The sequence below is a fragment of the Stigmatopora nigra genome, chromosome 9 (assembly GCF_051989575.1).
Source record: "Stigmatopora nigra isolate UIUO_SnigA chromosome 9, RoL_Snig_1.1, whole genome shotgun sequence".
Classification (NCBI taxonomy): domain Eukaryota; kingdom Metazoa; phylum Chordata; class Actinopteri; order Syngnathiformes; family Syngnathidae; genus Stigmatopora; species Stigmatopora nigra.
Window position 1 is genome coordinate 1,980,743 of NC_135516.1, and position 22,483 is coordinate 2,003,225.

At 40.9% G+C, this 22,483-nt stretch overlaps 1 protein-coding gene across 3 annotated transcripts in view; it reads left to right on the forward strand.

The window, feature by feature from the left end:
* Positions 1 to 22,483, forward strand: part of LOC144201563 (unconventional myosin-VIIb-like) — a 76,775-nt gene extending 54,292 nt beyond the window's left edge. For all 3 annotated transcript variants that reach the window (XM_077724295.1, XM_077724296.1, XM_077724297.1), the window contains 21 exons: positions 1,412 to 1,531; positions 1,648 to 1,821; positions 1,948 to 2,175; positions 4,265 to 4,432; positions 4,592 to 4,709; positions 10,873 to 10,999; positions 11,099 to 11,250; positions 11,321 to 11,502; positions 11,582 to 11,691; positions 13,906 to 14,021; positions 17,810 to 17,963; positions 18,054 to 18,209; positions 18,904 to 19,009; positions 19,089 to 19,202; positions 19,291 to 19,378; positions 19,468 to 19,565; positions 19,653 to 19,838; positions 19,953 to 20,069; positions 20,170 to 20,253; positions 21,094 to 21,213; positions 21,310 to 22,483. In XM_077724295.1, coding sequence (XP_077580421.1) covers positions 1,412 to 1,531; positions 1,648 to 1,821; positions 1,948 to 2,175; positions 4,265 to 4,432; positions 4,592 to 4,709; positions 10,873 to 10,999; positions 11,099 to 11,250; positions 11,321 to 11,502; positions 11,582 to 11,691; positions 13,906 to 14,021; positions 17,810 to 17,963; positions 18,054 to 18,209; positions 18,904 to 19,009; positions 19,089 to 19,202; positions 19,291 to 19,378; positions 19,468 to 19,565; positions 19,653 to 19,838; positions 19,953 to 20,069; positions 20,170 to 20,253; positions 21,094 to 21,213; positions 21,310 to 21,405 — 2,814 coding nt within the window. In that variant the 3' untranslated portion in view covers positions 21,406 to 22,483. The remainder of the gene's footprint in view (positions 1 to 1,411; positions 1,532 to 1,647; positions 1,822 to 1,947; positions 2,176 to 4,264; positions 4,433 to 4,591; positions 4,710 to 10,872; positions 11,000 to 11,098; positions 11,251 to 11,320; positions 11,503 to 11,581; positions 11,692 to 13,905; positions 14,022 to 17,809; positions 17,964 to 18,053; positions 18,210 to 18,903; positions 19,010 to 19,088; positions 19,203 to 19,290; positions 19,379 to 19,467; positions 19,566 to 19,652; positions 19,839 to 19,952; positions 20,070 to 20,169; positions 20,254 to 21,093; positions 21,214 to 21,309) is intronic.

Sequence of the window (22,483 nt, forward strand, 5' to 3'; positions counted from 1 at the left end):
AAATAGTACTCATTGGATGCAAGCGCCCACGAATGCTACAATGGGAAAGTCAAAGGAGCTCAGCATGGGTCTGAAAAAAGCGAATCATTGACTTGAACAAGTCTGGAAAGTCACTTGGAGCTATTTCAAAGCAGCTGCAGGTCCCAAGAGCAACAGTGTAAACAATTGTTTGTAAGTATAAAGTGCATGGCACTGTTCTGTCACTGCGACGATCAGGAAGAAAACGCAAGCTATCACCTGCTGCTGGGAGAAAGTTGGTCAAGAGGGTGAAAATTCAACCGAGAATCACCAAAATGCAGATCTGCCAAGAATTAGTAGCTATTGGAAAACAGGTGTCAGTGTCCACAGTCAAGCTTGTTTTGTATTTCCATGGACTGAGAGGCTACTGTGCAATAAAGAAGCCCTTGCTCAATCAGCGGCGCCTTAAGGCTCAAATGAAGTTTGCTGCTGATCACATGGACAAAGATAAGACCTTCTGGAAGAAAGTTCTGTGGCCAGACAAAACAAAAATTGAGCTGTTTGGCCACAATGCCCAGCAATAAGTTTGGAGGAGAAAAGGTGAGGCCTTTAACCACAAGTACACCATGCCTACCGTCAACGACGGTGGTGGTAGTATTATGCTCTGGGGCTGTTTAGCTGACAATTGGTGCGTTACAGAGAGTAAATGGGGTAATGAAAGAGGAGGATTACCTTCAAATTCTTTAAGATAACCTAACGTCATCAGCCCGAAGATTGGGTCTTGGGCGCAGTTCGGTGTTCCAACAGGACAATGACCCCAAAAACACACCTAAAGTGGTAATGGAATGGCAAAATCAGGCTAGAGTTGAGGTTTTCTAATGGCCTTCCCAAAGTCCTGACTTAAACCCGATTGAGAACTTGTGGACAATGCTGAAGAAACAAGTCCATGTCAGAAAGCCATCAAAATTGAACTGAACTGCACTAATACTGTCAAGAGGAGTGTTCAAAGACTCAACCAGAAGCTTGCCAGAAGCTCGTGGATGGCTACCAAAAGCTTCAAATTGAAGTGAAAATGGCTAAGGGACATGTTACCAAATATAAGCGCTGCTGTATCTATATTTTTGACCAAGCAGATTTGATCACTTTTTCCTTTCTTCCATAATAAAGTCATAAAAGAACCAAACTTCATGAATGTTTTTTTGTGACAAAAAAAGTATCTTTTCCAATCACTCTATCAGAAAGAAATCAGAGTTGTAGAAATAACTCGAAACTCAAGAGGGCCATGATATTTTTTTTCACAAGTTTATGTAAACTTTTGACCACTACTGTATATCATTGCAGCTGCATGCTTATGTTGACAGCATTTTTTTCAGACAAGCTTCCTTACTGCACGTTTAAGCCATTTATTAGCAATATACATATTTGACCTGTGTTATTTGACTATTCCAAACAGTATTTGGAGAATTTTGTCCAAAAGGGACCAAATGGATATGCAGAATATTGCAGTAAGCGCCTGAATCGAATTAGAGCCAATGGAGAAAGAAAAGAGCTTCCTTCTTGGATGGAATACCAGGTAGATACAGCCTTGTTTATATTTTTATAAATTTGGAGTTGGCAAGAGTATTCATTCATTAACAAGCTACAAAAATAAACTGTTGTCATTAAATGTTTCCTTTCCTCCATTGACAGGCTTCTATAGCTAAGGAGCCTATAGAAATGACTGTGATTCTAACAGATGGCAGTCATATCAGCCTACAGCTGGACTCCGCTTCCACCTCTGCAGAGGTCTGTCAAACCGTGGCTGACAAGATTAATCTACGAGACTCATATGGGTTCTCTCTCTACATTCGCCTCTTTGATAAAGTGAGCTTTACTTCCCCTGGTTAACCGGAGAGGGATTTTACTCAAGCCAAGCTTTTCAAAATCATATCGACCTTTCGAAGGACACCTCACATAACACAGACTAATGATTTTAACCTTTGACATCAGATGTGGTCTCTGGGAAGCTGTGGAAAGCACATATTTGATGCTGTGTCTCAGTGCGAGCAGGAGATGAGACGACAGGGCAGGCATGAAAAGGACACTCCTGTGCAGTTAACAATACGCAAAGAGCTTTTCACACCCTGGCATGATTGCTCTGAAGACTCCATCAGCACAAATCTCATTTACAAGCAAATCATTAAAGGCATCAAGTCTGGAGAGTACACTTGTGAGAAGGTGAGGCTTTAGTTTAGGGGTCTCAAACTCGCGTCCCGCCGGGCAAATGCGGCTGGCGGGACAATAATTTCCGGCCCGCGTCTTAATATGCAAGATTAATGTGCGGCTCGCAAGATTGATATGAATGACACTGTGTTCGGAACTGGATGAACCAATCACGGTGAAGTATACGGCTCTGGAGGGTGGGACATTGGTCGGGCTGTCCAGTGCCTCGCTCACTCCGCTCGGTTCAGAGAGCTGCCGTAATCCAATACGATCATGCGCCACAGAACCGCGCGACTGAAAGTTAAAAATTCAATCCGAGACTCATTCCTAGTGTAAACACATATTACAGCCCCAGAGATGTCTGTTTCAAAGCCTGCCATGAAGAGAAAGGTCAGTGATGAGCACAGACAGTTTCAAGAAAAGTGGGGAGTGCAATATTTCTTTGTTGAATATGGGGATGTGCTCTACTTCACTGAGGTACGTTGGCTCAGCAGGGGAAATGTATTGAAGATATTTTTTGAGTTGAGAGCAGAAGTAAAAGACTTCATTGAGATAGATGGGGTTGCTGTTCCTGTGCTAAGTGATCCCAAATGGCTCATGGACTTAGCTTTTCTTGTTGATATCACACATGAGCTTAATGTACTGAACAAGAAGCTACAAGGCCAGGGGCAACTTGTCAGTGCTGCCTATGACAACAAGAGAGCATTCTGCACTAAACTTTTGTTATGGAAAGCCCAGCTCTCTCAGACAAACCTTTTCCATTTCCCAGCATGCAAGACTCTTGTTGATGCAGGCACACCATTCAGTAGTGAGAAATATGTGGAGGCCATTTCGAAGCTGCAGGAGGAATTTGATCACAGATTTGCAGACTTCAAGACACACAAAGCCACATTTCAAATTTTTGCGGACCCCTTCTCCTTTGATGTGCAAGATGCCCCTCCTGAGCTTCAAATGGAGCTCATTGACCTGCAGTGCAACTCTGCACTCAAAACCAAGTTCAGGGAGGTGAGTGGAGAAGCAGACAAGCTTGGGCAATTTTTTATAGAGTTGACCCCCAGTTTCCCTGAACTTTCCCAAATGTTCAAGCGGACCATGTGCCTTTTTAGGAGCACATACTTGTGTGAGAAACTCTTCTCCACCTTGAACTTCAATAAGTCCAAATATAGGTCCAGACTTACTGATGAGCATCTTCAAGCTCTATTGAGGGTCCCCACTCCTTCCTCCCTTAAACCAAATGTGACTCAGCTATGTGAGAAGAAGCGCTGCCAGGTCTCTAGCAGCAAGAAGTAAGAGAAGCTGTGCCCAGAATATTTCATGTTCAATGTTCCATTCAAGTTCAGAATGTTAAAATTTAAAGAGCTGTTAATACAGACATTTGAAACGGAATAAAAATAATTAGTTTTCTCGACTTAACCAGCCACTGTATATCTACTGTATTCTCGTTATTTTTATTTTTTTATTACTTATTGATTTATTTTTTATTAATATTTAAGTTAATTTATTTAATCCATTATTTTTCGTTAAAAAATAAAGATATTTGATAACGTTGGAATGTTTTATCAGTGCTTTTCTTGTGGAAATACTGATGCGGCCCTGTCTCACTCAGACTCTGCCTCTTGCGGCCCTCAGGTAAATTGAGTTTGAGACCCCTGCTTTAGATCCAATATGCTGTAAAACGACATTGAAGAATAACACAAAGGAAAATTACAGGCCTTCACTTGAACAATTAATTTAAAGCTGTGATGACGAGTAGTTAGTGAATACAATTCATGCCAACCACAGATTGATTTATGTTTAAAGTTAATGATGATGAATGTGACTACAGGTATATAACAATTTGAGACAGGTAAAGATAATATTTAAAAGTTTTCTGAAGTCAAAGTAAAAATGAATTAATTGTGGGACTGGGTGAAGGTGTTTTTCATTTTTTTCCAAAATGGAAAAAAAAATTCAATGTTTGATAAAGTGCAGGTTAAAATGTATGCTATATTTAGTAATCCCTCAAATATAGCGATCTAATATAGATCAGACATGAATGTAATTGTGACTTCGAAACATTTTTAAGCCTTTTATGTTGTCACTAAAATGAGTTTACATCCCTTAGGATGATGGATATATCTATCTAGCAACAAAGCACTATTACATTCAGTTCGGTTCAGCATACAAGAAAGAAAATGTGCGCAAGGTGGTTGAGGACATTATTGCTATACCTCTCATCGAGTACAAGTCCATGACAAAATGGATTCAACTTATTAGTGAAGCATGTTTGCAGGTAAGATGAAAATAATTTTACCGCATGTTCCTCCTTTGGGTTCACATGGTCACTCAGACCCAAGCTGTGTGTATTTAATAGATCATGCAGAATCTGCACACTTAACTTTATTTGAGTTAAACAAAACCTTAGCACAAATTTGCATTCAAAAATTCACAGGATACTTACACAAATGAGACCATGAGCAAAGAGAGCGTGAAAGGAGAACTGGTTGACAGTGCCCGAGTGGATTGGCCAATCCACTTCTCCAAGTTTTATGATGTTACAATGATGTCAGGTCAGTGACCATGCATCCGATATTCCACATACACTATAATATATGAACAATGTTAATGATGTCATTGTTGAGCATGATCCTTTACATGTTAATGGAATCTGATTGCTCCATTATGCAAAACGTGTAATCCAGATTTTTAGGAGACCAGAACGAACAATGTTATAATCACAACATCTCATTTTGTGAACTGCTTTATCGTCACTAGGGTAACAGGTGTCGCTGACTCAGGGGAAGAGGCGGGGGACACCCTGAATCGGTGGCCAGCCGATCGCAGGGCACAAGGAGACGGACAACCATGCACACTCAAACTTACACCTCGGAGCAATTTAGAGTGTCCAATTAGCCTACCATGCTTGTTTTTGTAATGTGGGAGCAAACCAGAGTATCCGGAGGAAATTCACGCCAACATGCAAAACCCACACAGGTGAACGGGACCTGGATTTGAACCCAGGACCCTAGAGCTCTGAGGCTGACGCATTAACCACACACGCCACAAGGACTCCCATACCGATTTTCTATGTTATCCAATTCCTAAATACCGCAGTGGCCCGAATATAAGACGACCCCCTCTATTGCAAGACTCAAGATTGAAAAAATACTTTTTGCAAACCAAATTAAATAATTATGAATATTTATGGAAACATTTAGAAGTAAACTCTGAAAGTATTGGACAGAAAACCAAAAAAGTACCATCACTGTCAAATTTTTTTTTAAAAGCCAAAGACCTTCCTCCGCTGCAGGAAATTGTAAAACAGGTCGGCCGAGGTGTGTACGAGGTCGGCCTTGTTGCCTCCTCGATCTTTTTGAGCTCTCCATCTCCGTACATTACACTCTGACACCATATTTCATAGCCACTTTGCAATTGTTTGAGACTTGGAAGTGACATGTCAGTAGTCTTAACATCAACTTGACAATGATGCAACAAGAAATGAACCAACAAAAAAGGCTTAAGTATACTTGCATGAGTTGGAGATGGCGGCGCGCACTGGTGCAGCGGCTCTATCTCAATTTTATTGTTATTTACTAACATCTGCGAGGCAAACTTTTTCTACCGTCACCAGGATTTAATTATTCTCGGTAGGAGATGCGATATATCCATCACAACAGATTAAAAATGGACCTACAATATCCCCGAGGACATCTCGAGACCACCGGGATCTCTCTGGACAGTCAATCCCACTCAGAGTATGACAGAGGCGGCGAAGGGAAAGAAAGCAAAAGAGAGGATGCCGGGCGGGCCTAGCAGCTAAGCTAAGGAAGCTACCACACCGAGCACCGCTTCCGGGTATCTTCCTGACCAATCACCCACGAAATGGACAATTTGGAACTTCAGCTTGCTCTCAACAGCTTTGTCAGGAACTGCAACATTATTTTCATCACGTAAACGTGGCTATACTCCCCGACGCCGTGGTATCATTAGCTTGCTGGCCGCTATTCCAAAATGATCGTTTGAAAGAATTATCAGGGAAAAGCAGGGGGGGGGGGGGGGGGGGGGACTTTACGTGTACATACACAATGAATGGTGCTGCACAGTAGGATCATTAACACTCACTGCTCCCTTGATTTAGAGCTCTTGGCAGTACAATGCAGGCCCTTCTATCTACCTAGAGAGGTAACAACTGTCATTATAATGGCTGTTTACATTCCACCGGATGCTAACGTTAGCACAGCACTTAGCCTCCTGCTAGCAGCTGTAAACAAACACCAGGTTGACCACCCCGATGGAGTCTTTATTTTCGCTGCTGACTTCAAAGCATGTTTAAAGACTGTTCTGCCTAAGTTTATCCAGTATGTGATGTCACACCAAAGGAGACAAAACTCTAGACCATGTTTATTCTAATATAAAACATGCCTATAGAGCCACACCCCTCCCTCACCTTGCTGGATCAGACCATATCTGCCTGTCCCTCACCCCCTCATAGACCCCACTCTGTAGGCTAACAAGGCCACAAATCAACATAATAAAAAAAAGCCCGGGGATGCCCTTTCTCAGCTGCATTACTGTTTTTCCTGCACCAGGACTACACGGACACTGTACTTTCCATCATCAAAAACTGCATTGACAATGTCACTGTTAATAAACGGATACAGGTTTTTCCGAACCAAAAACCCTGGATGACCAGTGAGACAGGCACTCATCAAATGCCGTAACACCGCCTTCAGGTCAGGGGACAAGGTACAATTCAGCACCACCAGATCAGAGCTGGAGAGAGGCATTAAAAAGGCCAAGGCAGCATATGCAAGGAAAATTGAGGAGCACTTCACAGGAAATAACCCAAAGAAGATGTGGCAGGAAATACGACATATTACCAATTACAATGACAATAATGTGTCTGTTAACGCAGATGCCTCACTAGCAGAGGAACTGAACCGTTTCTTTGCCCCCTTTGAGACTGACAAATCAGACCCAGTTTCAACACATCCACCACCACCCTGCAGCAGTACACTGGAGCTTCAGGAACATGAAATGAGACAGGTACTGCAGACTGAACACTAGGGAAGCTGCTGGCCCTGACGAAGTACCTGGGAAGGTGCCCAAAGCCTTTGCGGACCCCTGACCGGACGATTCGTTGAAATAGGTTTGATTTTGAATATATATTTCATAAAATAAAGGAAAATTATTTAAAATTAAAATATTTTTCTTATTGACACACATAACTAGAAGTAATTAAAATATTGTTCTTGAATGGTTTTCTGGTAAAAAGTGGACTTTTAACCCGGTACCGGACCTAATTGCAATAAAATTATTTGTCCACCAAGTGGAAGAGTTCTGCCAATTCAAAACCAGTCTAGAGTGGTTACGGGTGTGTATTAAAGGCGGGTCCACTCAGTTCGGGTGGGTCATTTTGTACGCAGAATGTGTCTAAAATTTTCTGGTTCTGCCACGTACTGTTCTGCGTGTGTTTGGCCGTGAATGAATGCCTTTGTTATGCTAAATGAATGAATGAGGTTGAAAAGCATGTACAGTGATCCCTCGCTACTTCGTGTTTCAGTTATCGCGTGCACAGAGCTTTGCCGATTTTTTTCTGGGAAAAATGATTAAAGATATATATTAAAATTATAAATTACATCATCTTACAAGGTGTGGAAACAAAATATTCAATTGGAATTAGTAATTTCATCATTTTACAAATTTTAAAACACAAAGAATGCACGTATCCGCAAAGCATTGCGGCCGCATCACGGCCGCATCACGCCCGCATCACGGGCATAAACGCAAGCTGATTGGCCAACTGAATGCTCACTGAATATACTCGACTCCCCATTGGGCCATTCACCACGGATGCCCATTCTCAGTCCACGCCTATCTCGTGCTATACAGTACGCTTCTTGCCAAGTTAAGCGTAAAAGTTTTGTGAAGCCCTTTGTGATGCCTCCCAAACACTCTCCATGCACTGGTTATTTGGATGCGTGATTGTAGGGCGAAGCAAATCAGCCTGAACGGAAACTTAATCCGAAGTAAGGCTAAATCTTTGTTTAATGCCATGGTGCATGCGAGTGGTGACGACGACGTCAACGTTCTGGACGAGGAAGAAGACGTCGACGAAGGTGATCCTCTGCCCGGTGCCTCAAGCCAGACTAACCCACGACCACGTACGGCTTTCGATGCCAGCAAGGGCTGGCTTGAGAGGTTTAAGCGGCGAGTCTGACTAAGGAATGTGTCGCTACATGGAGATGCAACCTCTGCAGACGGAGCAGCAGCGAGGCGTTATGTTGAGGATTTGTTTACGGGAATGATAGAAGAAAAGGGCTATGCCCCGGAGCAAGTCTTTAATATGGATGAAACAGGACTCTACTGGAAGAGGATGCCGTCCCGAACATTTCTTTTCAAGGACGAACTTCAGAAGACAGGTTTCAAAGCCCACAAGGATCGAGTGACTCTGCTATGATGTTTTTGAATTTCTGAGTTTTCTGAATAAGTTTACATTTATTACATTTGCAGTTTTTTACTCTATATATGTATACTATATTTGATTTTTTGTATGCACCAACATAAACACCTGCATTCTAATGTGGAATAAAACACCTGAATGAACAGCATATTAGCCTGCTGGTGGTTTTGTGCACGTGTTATACGTTACTATAAGCGTTTTTGATGGCGCCCGCCTACTTCGTGGATACGCAGCTAAAGTGGGGGGATCCGGTCCCCATCAACCGCGATAAGCGAGGGAACACTGTACACACGCGACCGGAGGCGGGGTGAGCACGTCAGGGCTACGTCCGTCGGCTGGCTATCTATCCGGTCGGATAACTATCCATTAGGCTAACTCTCCGTTCGGTCAAATGCCCCCTCGGCGAACTGTCCCTCGGCCAGATGTCCGTCGGCTAAACGCCTTTTGGCGAATCGCCCGATTACCGTGGGAACCAGCTGACTGGTGGTTTCACAAAGATCTTCAATTATTCCCTGTGACAATCATCCCATCCTGCCTGAAATCTGCCACCATTATCCACGTCCCTAAAAAGCCAACCTTTGACAGCCTGAATGATTATAGGCATTTAAACATGTGATCATGAAGTGCTTTGAAAAGTTGGTCGCCCGCCGTATCAGGGATACAATCCCTCCCTCAGTTGACCCTCACCAGTTTATCTATAGAGCAAATAGGTCCAAGCAGGACACCATTGCCACCTGGACCACCATGGGAACTAGGTGAGGATGCTTTTCATTGAATATAGCTAAGCTTTCAACACTATAATACTGGACATTCTTGGCTGACAAACTCTCCAGCCTTGGACTATGCTCTTCCATCTGCTACTGAATTAAGAACTTTTTAACCAACCGTCCACAAACTGTTAGACTTGGTCCCCGCATCTCTTCCTCCATTACACTGAGCACTGGCTCCTCTCAAGGCTCCGTACCGAGTCCTCTTCTGTATTCCCTGTACACATACGACTGTACACTGACCCACCAGATGACACCACTGTCGTCTGACTCATCTCAGGGGTTGGATGAGTCTGCTTAGAGATGCAGTCAACAAACTGTCTTCGTGGTGTTTAGCGAACAACTCGTCGCCAGACACTTCGGCACCAAGCACATTCACCGCCTAACCTTAACCACTATTAAAGAAGACAAAGGAAATTCACATATTCTTTACTAAAGAAAATTAAACAGCAAAAACTCCCTCGACAAAACAAACTAACATTTAGGCGTGTGCAAGTGCTATTTGTGCTCGTCTCTAAACACAATATGCACAAAACGGTTCTTGCGTTGAGCGAACCACGTTTGGAAAGACCCGAAAGCGAATCAACCTGACATAACAACTCAGATGTCACGTTGATTCTTCATAACAAATCGAGAGACATCTTCCAACAAACGAGTTCTTGGGGGCACTGAGTGACTCCAATAAATTACAATTAACTGTTTGGTTTTTAATCGCAAATTGATGTGGCTACAATTCTGACTGGATGGTGATATTTGTTATGAAGTATGCCAAAAATTACTGCATCTCTGACTTTGATATAGACGCACATGTTTGATTTTAAATCAAGCAATCTTTTGTCCTTTCAAAGAACAAATTTTATTGACTATTAATTGGAACGAATGGGCCTGTTCTTAAAATGGCCGAAGACGTCTAGCTCCGTTTCCTCACAGCGCACATAATCTAGTCTGTATACACAATACCTATGGGAATACAAAGCAAAAAAAAGGACGAAGAATATGTGAATTTCCTTTGTCTTCTTTTTAATATCATTTTTATTAAACACATTTTATTTATTGGCTTTTATTTTAAAAACAATCGTTCGTGAGTCCGTCGACGGACGGAAATGTCCGGTGACGATATGTCTGTTTGACGAACTGCCTGGCGACAAAAGGTCCGGTCACACACAGAAGATCATCGGCTGCTCTATGCCAGGACACATTTGGGAGACTGGCCTGGAACGCCTTGCGATCCTCCTAAATGAGCTGAATTAAGTGGCTGGGGAGAAAGAAATCTGGGCTGTTCTGGTGAAACTTTTGCTCCTTAACCCCGACCTCGAATAACCACAAGAAAGCGGATGAGTGGATGCTTCTCAGTGACCATTGCACACACATTAAGATGAACACAAAGTGTGGATGTAACAGATAATTGGAATTTCAAAAAAACACTACAACTATACTCTTGTGTTTTGAATAACTAGCGTAGTCGTGAAAACTTCCATTCAAGCCACCGTTATATGTCTACAGGACCTCTTTTGCCCAAGAGTAGGTTTTTTGTCGCAGTAAATTGGAATGGCATCTTCTTCATGGATGGCAGAGACAAGAAACTTCTTGAATGTCCTTACCTGGAAATGAGAGAAGTCAAAAAGTTGAGGTATGGTTCATGTTTTCAATCATTGCTGCAAGCGTACACATTTTCGTCAAACCATATTCAGCAAACAGTTTTGACTTGTTCTAATGATGGTCTTCTTAGTGAACAGTCTGTGAGTATTGCCACAGTGAGGGGTGAATTTGTCCTAATGTGCAGCGAAGCGGATGACATGGATACACTTGTACAGCAAAACCTTAATGGACTACGAGCCCGCTCAGTCTTCGCACTGGCCGAACAAGATTTCAATAAAACAGGTATAATATTTGGTAACATTTTCTTTAATATCCTTATATGCCTAAACCTCTATGCTGCTTCCCCAAACAGATGACCCCACATTCTTGGTCTGTAAACAAGGAGATCTCCTGTTGATAGAAAATCTGCAGGAAAATTCCTTTGACAAAAACGTGGTCAAAGCTACAAATCAGAAGACAACTATCAGTGGTTCCATCTATAAAGATGCTTTGCAGTTTCTTCCAACTCTGACAAGACCCACTGATGAAATGCTGGTACCGATACACATATTGAGTGAGAATGTTCTGTAAAGTTAATGAGTGAAGCGTTATTTGTTTAAATTTACTTAATCAGGAGCTGCTGAGTACAGGACAAAGGAAATTGTCTGTTACACAAACTGCGGGCCAAAGAGAGGAAACAATTGCTCCAGTCTCTTTAAGAGAGTTTGCGCTGGAAAATTTTAGGTGATGTCTTTTTAAATAAATCACAAATCATGTATTGTTCTAGTTCATTTATACAATTTAAGCCGTTAAAATCAATTTGATTGACAAATGAATAATTAATCAAACAAGAAATACTACAAAGTACAGCAATAACTGAGAAAGCCATCTTTGCAGGATGACATTCTCATAGTGCTATCCAAACTACTACAGTGATGCCTCTACTTAAGAATGCCTCAACAGATTTATTTTTCAGGTTTCAAAATGCTTTGATATATAAATTATTGTTCCAAGATATGATAAATTTTCCCAGTTATGAAACATCATAGTATAGCAAAAAAATATAACAAGCAAATGCCGCAACATTTGCTGTAGACTCACTTTCTACAGGTGTTGTACCCGTGATTTTCCACGGGTGGCAGTATTTCGCCTTTAAAAGACGGGTGAAATAATCAGACAGGTCCTTTGTTGTATTTCAAACCAACTTTAGTTATATCAAAGCAATTCACACAAAACATAATATACAATAACACTCAAATATATACATAGTAACATATTAACAACCCGTTATAATCCAAACAATGTACTTGTTGCTAAAACGATTATAATTTATGAGTATAGAAACTTGTTACCTTTTGTTCCGGCCGTCATATTTTGCATACTTATTATGCTACCCTTATAACGGCGGCCGAAAGTAGCCTGCTGTAAACAATGCACCCGAGACTCGCACATTCACGCACACACATAAAAAAAGTAAACAACCAGCGGCCGAAGGTAGCTCGCTTTAAACAATACCCGAGACTCGCACATTTACGCGCACACATTAAAAAGTAAATAACCAGCGGCCGAAGGTAGCTTGCTGTAAACAATACCCGAGACTCGCACATTTACGCGCACACATAAAAAAAGTAAACAAGCATCACTAAGCATTACGTTCTTTCTCACATGCTACTTATTGCCTCTTGCACATCTCACACTCAATCGATATTCAAAACAAAGCAACATACCTTTAAAAGACGGGTGAAATAATCAGACAGGTCCTTTGTTGTATTTCAAACCAACTTAGAGAAATGTCTGAATAGCCCGTTATTATACTATACCAAGGTCTATGACCATTGGTTAATCACTGCGTGACTTGCGCGTGCCCATTACGTCATCGCCGTGTGTTTAACGCATGCTAAGCGGCATGAGTCCCTTTTTAACTTAACACCTGCGCTCATGTATAACATCAACTACTTCACCCTGTCACACAGGCATCATACAAAAAATAGCTACACCCCTTCTTTCAGCAACACCCACCCTACATACCGTATTTTCTTGCATATTAGACGCCTCCGCGCATAAGCCGTACCCTCGAAATTCCCTTAAAGTCGTTGAATTTTACAATTTTGCTCGTATGAGACGCGTCCTGATTCACAATTTTTCACAAGGTTTTAGTAGGGAGTTTCACATTCCTAAAAGGTGTTGCCTGCACATAGACACTTTTTTTTTGAAGTTCTGTGAGCAGCATAACCAGGAAGTGTGTCGGTAGCGGTCTCGTTTGTCATCCCACGACAAGATGGCGGTGCCCTGAATGTAGAAATGGCAGGCACAAGTAGTAAGTGAGTTTTATCACGTTTTATGCAAGATACGTTTTTTTCCCCTTGAATTTCATTCATTGACGTGAAAATTAATTTTGTTTAGTGTTTCATCCGTCTATCTTTTCTCTATTTAGAAATAAATGACCGTATCGGCCGCATTGTCTTGTGAAAAGGCGTTTTGTGCATGTCTAGTCTAATTTGTGCGCATATAAGCCATATCCTCGATTCAGTCGTAATTTTTTTTGCAACAAATACGGCGTTTATGCGTGAAAATACGGTAGCACACAGCACAACTCCATCTTTACGTATGCACACATTTATTCAACTCTGCGGCCTTCTTTACAAACTTGGAATAAATATTTTTATCTAGACATTAACACAATATTTAGAATCAGAAACATCCCTTAATTCTGATATTTCGCTAATGGTGTGTAATGTAGTGCCATTTTATCAGGGCAAATCAATGTTTTCTCTCCATCACAGCTGCTTCTTTATGGTGATTTTCAATAAGTGGTTAATAAATAGTGAATTATTTGTAGCCTGTATGAATAGAAAATCTTTTATATGAATTTGGAACTTGATTTGATCACGTAGGTGCCCAAACTGTATGCATAAATGTTTATTTAAACGCTCACATTGTACTTAAATGTTTGCAAAGACCTCAAGATAAAGAAAGGCTATGGGTGTATTCAAGAGAAACAGTGAAGCAGCCGCTTCTGAAGAATCTGGTCCGTAACTCTGATCTGAACTACCTTGCCTGCAGTTCCTTCACTGATATCCTTATAGCCTGTTGCTGTTATGTAATTTGTGTGGATGACATTATCCATGTCTTACAAGGCTGAGTTTTTAAAAACCCATTTACTATAAACTTTTTTTTTTGTTTCTCGAGAAAATGTTTTCTCAAAACATTACTTTAAAAAGGTCCATTTTCTTTTCTGTTTAATATTGATCAGTGTTCCCCACTTACCGGTCCGCAAATCAATCTTTATTTTCCTTTAGAAGAGCCGTGCACAAACTCGTATTTCTGAAGTTCTTTTCTGTCTCCCTTTGCCTCCTTTTTTATGCAAGAGATGCATTTCGGGTCACCTCGAAAATCACAGTCTCGCTAGCGATAATTTCAAATCCAATCCAAAAACACAAATCATTTTGGTGGAAGGTTGCACCCCACATGTTTTTATTGCTTGAAACAAAGGGAGAAATAATCACACAGTGATTAGTTGTTGTCGTCAATCCAACTTTTACAGTAATCATTCACACACAAAAAACATAATATACAATTACACCCATATATATAAATATATTAACAACACGTTAGAACCCAAAACATAATGTACAATTGCACTTGTTCCAGAAACGGCCATAACTTGTGTTACCTTTTGTTTTTACAACTTAGAGAAGTCCTTAGCTATTCAGCAGGGCAAACAATGAAATCTCAATAACATATCTTCCTTTGCTACGACCTTCACACATTCTGCACATTATAATGCTAACGGTAATGGTGGCCGAAAGTAGCGTGCTAAATGCTATCCCATGTGCTTTACCCGAGACTCGCACATTCACACACACACATCAAAAGTAAATAAACATTACTAAACATTATCTTCTTTCTCACATGCTAAACACTGTATCTTGCAAACCACAAACTCAACCGGCCTCTACAACAAAAAGCATACCTTGAAACACAGGGAGAAATAATTACACAGTGATTAGTTGTTGTCTTCAACCAACTTTTACTGTAATGACTAAAAAAGTCTCCCGTGCATCAACCTATGTGCACCGAGACATCAATAATCGAATACCGATACAGACTTTAACATATTACTCTTGCTATTTGGATGAAGGCATCAATGATCGAACACTAATAAACATCCAATCCAAAACTAGTTGTAATCCCCAACATGCAATCATTAATAACTTTAAACACTTTAGCATGTCACACTATCATTAATAACTTACACACTTTAGCATGTCACAGGAACACAGAATTATGTTAAGCTCGTGAAAATAAAGTACACAATAAATTGCATATAAAGCCAGGTAAAACAAATCACCATTTTTGACACATGGGGAGCAACGCCCTGTGATTATGCCGCTCTATGTCCTCCTGACCAGGGGCTGTAACTACATAATTGGTAGAAAATTATTGCAATACATTTCCATAAATATATTTTCGGTTGAGCTTTTGCGGTATATATATTTGTATCCTGAAAAAGTATAAATTATTGGTCATTAAATCAAATATTTACAATAATTTTTCTCAGCCATTCTTCATCACGCGCGAAAAAATTGCAAATGCATGCATGACTGGAGGTTGAAATCATCCAAGCTCCTCTGTTTGAAAAGGCTCCGGTAGAAATCCAAGTCTTCAAAACTGGCGAGTTGATATTACAGCAAGAATGGAACCATTGATGCCCTCTAAGTGGACGCAAATTCATCAGATGGTTTATGATTAAATGATTCCCATACCTCATCCAAGTGGTCAGGATTGTATTCCCAAAGTTCCCATCCCAAATAAAGAAGAAAATTGGATTTTGGATTTACGATTGACAGTGGCTCCTCAGCCGGTAACCGGTCAATTAGTCCCAGGGGCTATATAGAATTCTGTGTGGGGTAAAGAGTGAGAAACTACGGCTACGGAGCCACTGCCTAAATAATAGTCATTAAATTCCTATTCACCCAATGTTAAAATCTATCAATTTGCAATAACACATCAAATTTCAATAAGATTGGTTGAATGGTTAAGAAAATGCCCTATTCACTCAATGTTAAATAATAGTCATTGAATCTCTATTCACCTAATGTTAAAATCTATCAATTGCATGCTAATTGGATGAATAGGAAAATAATTTAACTGTCCATCCGATCATCACATTTGGTGGGAAGTTTACCACTTATAAAATAAATAATAACTGCCAAATAGGATTATTGAAATTATTGCTAAATTTCAATTCCCAAAATGGTTGACTTTGCCTATAGCTGGTTCTACTCACACTGTACTCACAGTTATAGGTGTTACTTTCATGTAGACTAATTGCGATTACATGGAGGTGTTAATGACTATTATTTAGACCAGGGGTGGCCAACCAGTCAGAGACCAAGAGCCACATTTTTTACCGTGTTACCGCAAAGAGCCACATTTTTTACTGTGTTACCGCAAAGAGCCACATCACACAGATTTATTGTAAATGTCACACACCAGCATAGTAATGACATAAATTGACTCCTACAGTACTAACAGCACAGGCCAGTCATTATCAACAATGAACATTGTGTGTGCACTGTCTCACACAGACAAACTCTCAGTTCAACCAAGTCCACAAACAAAAATATAATAATTTACAATAGCGTTTTTCTTTTTCTATGCATGTTACTTAGTGGGACTTCTGTCATAAAATCAGCGCCTATTTTTGCGCAACATTCGCTCCTTGTGAGCTGTCATTTATTATGAATGGCTTTTCGCTAGTTAAAAGCCATTCATAATAAATGACAGCTCACAAGGAGCGAATGTTGCGCAAAAATAGGCGCTGATTTTATGACAGAAGTCCCACTAAGTAACATGCATAGAAAAAGAAAAACGCTATTGTAAATTATTATATTTTTGTTTGTGGACTTGGTTGAACTGAGAGTTTGTCTGTGTGAGACAGTGCACACACAATGTTCATGCGAGGCAGACCAAGGCGAGAGTGCTCAGCCGGGAGCAGCCAATAGGAGAGCGAGGTGTACACCCACGTGGTGGGCGAACTAGCGCGCCCACCACGTGGGTGTACACCTCGCTCTCCTATTGGCTGCTCCCGGCTGAGCACTCTCGCCTTGGTCTGCCTCGCAGGGGGTGTGGCTTTTTCAGCCGACGCTCGATCTTTGGGATACTTTTTGTGTGCGCGACGCCGTTCATTGTCGCTTCTGGTTCACGGGAGCTCTCCCACTCTGTTAAAAACGTTTACTCAAATGACCTTGCTCCTACTGGGAAACTTTGAGGTATTTTCATCCCGAGCACATGCGCATTGGACGAAAATACCGTATTGAACTCAAGCGAAGCGCACACGCAAAAATAAATAAAACACAAATATTTGATATGGACGTAAGAGCCGCATGAAACCGGGCAAAGAGCCGCATGCGGCTCGCGAGCCGCGGGTTGGCCACCCCTGATTTAGACAGTGGCTGCGTAGCCGTGGTTTCTTACTATTTACCCCACACAGAATTCTTACCGGCTAAATAGCCATGTGGGGCCATGTAGGCTATTTGACCCATTACCGGCTAAATAGCCCCTGGGACTATTTGTCGTCGTCGTAGATGTGCCCCTACCATCCCACCCCCGTGCGAGAAAATAGGAAGCGCTTAAACCGTCCGTCCATGTTGAGAAAATAGTTGGTGACCGTTGTTATCGAGAACTAGACATTAATTGAAAATTGAGTCTATGCCTCTGAAAGTCAACTCCATATCACGTACTTCCAACCAACTTAAAAGAAAAAAGTTCCCTTTGCTCCAAAACAGAAAACATTATTTCTGAAAAGGTGTTTGTTATTCTTAGTAACTATAAGTGAGTCCTTGACCTTGGTTGCTACCGATTCTTAAGTACATGGGTGACTACCCCATCAAGCAGGTCCGTAGTCCTATAGAGCTGACTGACCAGATCTTTGGCCCTGCTACCCAACACAACCTTCTGCGGGATGAGATCTATTGTCAGATTATGAAACAAATGACCAGTAACAACAACAGGTACAGTAGTTTTTCCCATAGTTTATTTTTTTTTATTTTATTTTGATCATGTTAATTGATGAATTCCAGCAAAACATTTTCTCCCTGCAGGTTGAGCATGGAGCGAGGGTGGCAGCTGATGTGGCTGTGTTCAGGCTTGTTCCCACCTAGTCAAGATTTATTGAGACATGCTCAGCGCTTCCTTGAGTCCCGAACTAGACAACCCCTGGCTACAGGATGCCTCCAGAGGTTGAAGCAGATGCGCAGGTCAGGCTGCATACGAAAAGATAACATGAGGACACTTAACACAGGATTTGATTTGGTACATGGACCTCCAAGCAACCTGACTCAGTGTATACAATTTATGCCCCCAACTGAATATTTCACAGTTTATACCACATATAGAATACTTAATTTGCCTCTTGTATTAGACCACATTAGAATGTTTTAAATTGAATGGATAGCTCTTTTAAAAAAATCATCAATTTTCCACACTGCTTTGCATAAAAAGGGTTCTAGGGGGTCCTGGAACCTAATCCAGCTCACTATGGACATCCGGTGGTGGTCACCCTGCATTGGTGGCTAGCTAATCGCAGAGCACAAGGAGACGGACAACCATTCAAACACACACTCATACCTGGACAATTTGTTCAACGAGCCTACTGTGGATGTTTTCTTGGGGGAATGTGGGAGGAAACCGGAGTAACCGGAGAAAACCCATGGGAGAACATGAAAACTTCATGCAGGAATGTCAGGACCAGGGATCGAACCCTTGATCGCAGAACTGTGAGGCAGTCGTGTTAACTTCTCGTCCACCAGGCCACCTTCTATTACTAGAAGAACATAATAATGTAAACACTGTTCATCTTGTTTGTAAAACTGTACTGAGTGCAAGGTGTTTTACATTTCTCAACATAGCTAGTTTTGTTTAATGCTTCTTTCATTTGTCTCATATTCTCAGTAAGGAACCGAGGAAGAGACCACCTCCTTTGGTTGAAATAGATGCCATTCAACAGAACAGCACCCACATTTTCCATAAAATTCACTTCCCAAATGACACACATGATGTAAGATACAAACCACACCTGTATACACAGTTCAAAAATATTTAATCACTTACATAGCATTTCATGAATATTTTTGCAGCTGTACGAGGTGACATCTACGACTACAATCCAAGAGCTTTGCTACACTATTTCATCTCAGCTAAATCTGAGGTCGCCCGATGGATATGGGCTCTATTTGAAAACACAAAACAAAGTGTGTATTTTTCCCAACTTTGGTATTCTCTTTATTTCAAAGGCTTTGGGGTGTACTTTCAGTTTCATCTCTTCCCTTTTAACTTTAGATGCTGAGCTTGACTGAAGATGAGTATTTCTTTGACAGTTTACGCGAGGCATCCGATATTTCAAAAAAAGGGAAAAAAGTGAGAGAAGGTATCACATCCAAAAAAAAAACACACTTGCACAATCTGCACTGTATTTTTTAGCCATGCTGTTTTTCTAATTGACATTTTACTTATCAGTTAGCCTAGCCTATGGTCTGATTTTTAAGAGGAAGCTCTGGTTCAATGTCATCCCAGGAAAAGACTTAGTTGCTGACCTCATGTTCCATTTCCCACAGGTATCAAAAGAATACTTTTTCGCACTGTTGTTGAAAAGAATCGACATGTAACGTGTGTGTGTGTGTTCTTAAATGCTTTCACATTAGGAAGTGCCTAAATACCTGCTGGGCTATCACGACTGCAGTAAAGAGGACATGATTGGACTTGGTGGGCTGCTTTTCAGAGCCAAAGTGGATTCTGACAGGTCGCAGTTTGTCATGATACCCAAAATGTTGAGAGACTTGGTCCCTGCTGACCAGATCAAAAGCTTGTCCCCTGAGGAATGGAAGAAGGTAACTAAGAATGACAGTGCATTCAAAGAATCTTATCAAGTCTAACCTGTACTTGCTTTCATGCATGCATTGATATCCTTCAAAATAAGTTGAGTGGAATTTTGCTTCCTCCAGAACATAATGTCATCTTACAACAAACAGAGCGGCATCACACTGGATGAATGCAAAATTGCCTTCCTTCAAGCTATATCAAGCTGGCCAACCTTTGGCTGCTCTTTCTTTGAAGTTAAAGTAAGTTATAAGGATGAAAGGCAAGTCCACATAATACTGAATGTGAGTTTCTATTGCAAAATGTGTAGTTTATTCATGATTGCTTCTTCAATTTTTGCAGCAAATGTGTGAGTCGAGCTACCCAAGTACAGTTTTGATTGCTATCAGTAAACGGGGTGTAAGCTTAATAGATCCAAAATCAAAGGTAAGCACACTAAATAACAGTATCTGGACCTGGCACACATTTATTTATTTATTTTATACAGATTCTTTTCTGGGGTTGGGGGTGGGATTGCCAGAGCAAACAGGCTAGAACACTGTCAGATATGACTAGAAGTAATCGTCAGAGGTGGCTAGAGTAGCCGAAATGTTACTCAAGTAGTGATACTTCAAGTCTATGAATGAAATTCAAGAAAAAATGAATGTTATCTTGCCTAAAAAGTGGAAATACTCGTGTTCCGTCAATGCTCGCTCGGGGCACAGCCATCTTGCCTACGGCGCTTCCGTCAAAACCTAGTTAAACGTGCTCTGACTGGCCAGACGTGAGTAGCCTTGATTTTGAAATAAAACAAAATGTTGTTGTTTTTTTCCCCATTTACTTTCTAATATGAACCATGGAAAGAATTGAGATATTTTGACCATAAAAGCAATTTGGCTGCCACACCTTAAACTTCTGGTAAGAAAATTGTAATTTCTGTAATTAGAAAGCACCAGGTTCTCATCAAGATAGACTTATTTCTTTTTTTCAAATTGTATATCTCAGAAATACCACTTGTGATGATTTTTCTCAAGATTTTCCCTTCAAAGTAACACATTTGTTAAAACTCCCTGTTAAAACCATGAATATGGAGGTGAAAATTGGGAATCATCCGCCCGGCTTATATGCGAGAAATTATAAAATTTTCAGGGTGGGGCATACTCATATCTCAAATTCCTCTTATGTTGGGCACTCGTATGTCAAGATATTTCTGTAGTTATATTCTTTTGTCAAGCTTGAATTGACCAAAAAGACCCGTTTACACTATCTGTATTTTGGACCTCACAGGAGTTGTTGGTCTTGCACCCATTCAGCCGCATCACAGAGTGCCACAGCACAGGTGACTATTTCCAGATGACCATTGGCACCTTGCTCAAAGGGAACATCTTTACCTGTGAAACCTTCCAGGTGTCTCTCCCACTCCTGCATGATATTTAATTACCATATTCAAGGGCCTTGTTTTTCTAAGGCTGTAATTCTTGATAACCATTATTTTTGTTTCAGGGAAATACAATGGAGGACCTTCTCAGATCATATGTCCTGATGTATGAAAGGGAAAGGCTGGTGTTTCAAACAAAAAAAAACCATGTGTTTTCTTAAGCTGCCGTGATTTAGACAAGCTCACATAAGTATCCACAATTGTTATTCTCATTACGCTTATCATTACATTTCCAATTCACTGTATCCTTCTGTGAAAAAAAGCAAATTATTGTATAGACCATAATGTATATTAAGGACCTTGAGGAGTTGTCCCCGTCGGGAGGTCATCTCGGCAGACCCGAAAGGAGGCCCCTGGCTGGCCAGTCAAACAATCGTCCCGGTGGTCCCGTTAGGCAGTAGCCAGGCGTCTCGCGCCCTGGAGTCTCTGCAGAGGCGACGGCGCTGTTGCATGTTGCCTCCCCCTGATTGGTCTCCGCCCTCGGCCTCGTTGCCGACAGGGTCTCCGCCCCCGGGCAATCGGAAATCTGGCCCGCCACATTTTATGTGGCCCGGGAAAGTAAATCATGAGTGATGACTTTCTGTTTTAGCTTCAAATTAAAATGGAGTATAGATGTATATTAAATTTTATGATTTTCCCCCTTTTAAATAAATTTTGTGTTTTTAGTTCGAAAATCAATTTGTGAAATCAAAAAATACAATAAAAAGCTAAAATAAACATTGTTTTAGATCTATAAAAAACTGAATATCCAGGGCTTTTAATCCATTTATAAAAAAAAAATCTAAACTTTATATCTAAAATGGTCTGGCCCATGTGAAATCAATTTAACGTTAAGTGGCCCGCGAACCAACACTGTCTGTCACCCTTGGCCTAGAGCAGGGGTAGGGAACCTAAGGCTCGGGAGCCATATGTGGCTCTTTTGATGGGTGTATATGGCTCTGCCTTTTTAAATCATATTTTTTCATTCATTCAACTCTTCTGAATGCATTCTCTCATTGATACTCATTGATTATCAACAGTGAAATAATGTTCTCAAAAGAATTTAGCCTTTTTTTTACTTTCAAAGTGGTGAAATGAATAATAAAAGCTCACATTTTCATGTATTTTTATTTTTAGATTCTGAGTATGGTTCTCAAGGAATAATGTTTGAAAATATGAATTGTTCATGGCTCTCTTCGTCAAAAAGGTTCCCGACCTAGTCTAGAGGGTCTTCTCCCTTGGCCTCGTCGCCATCGCCTA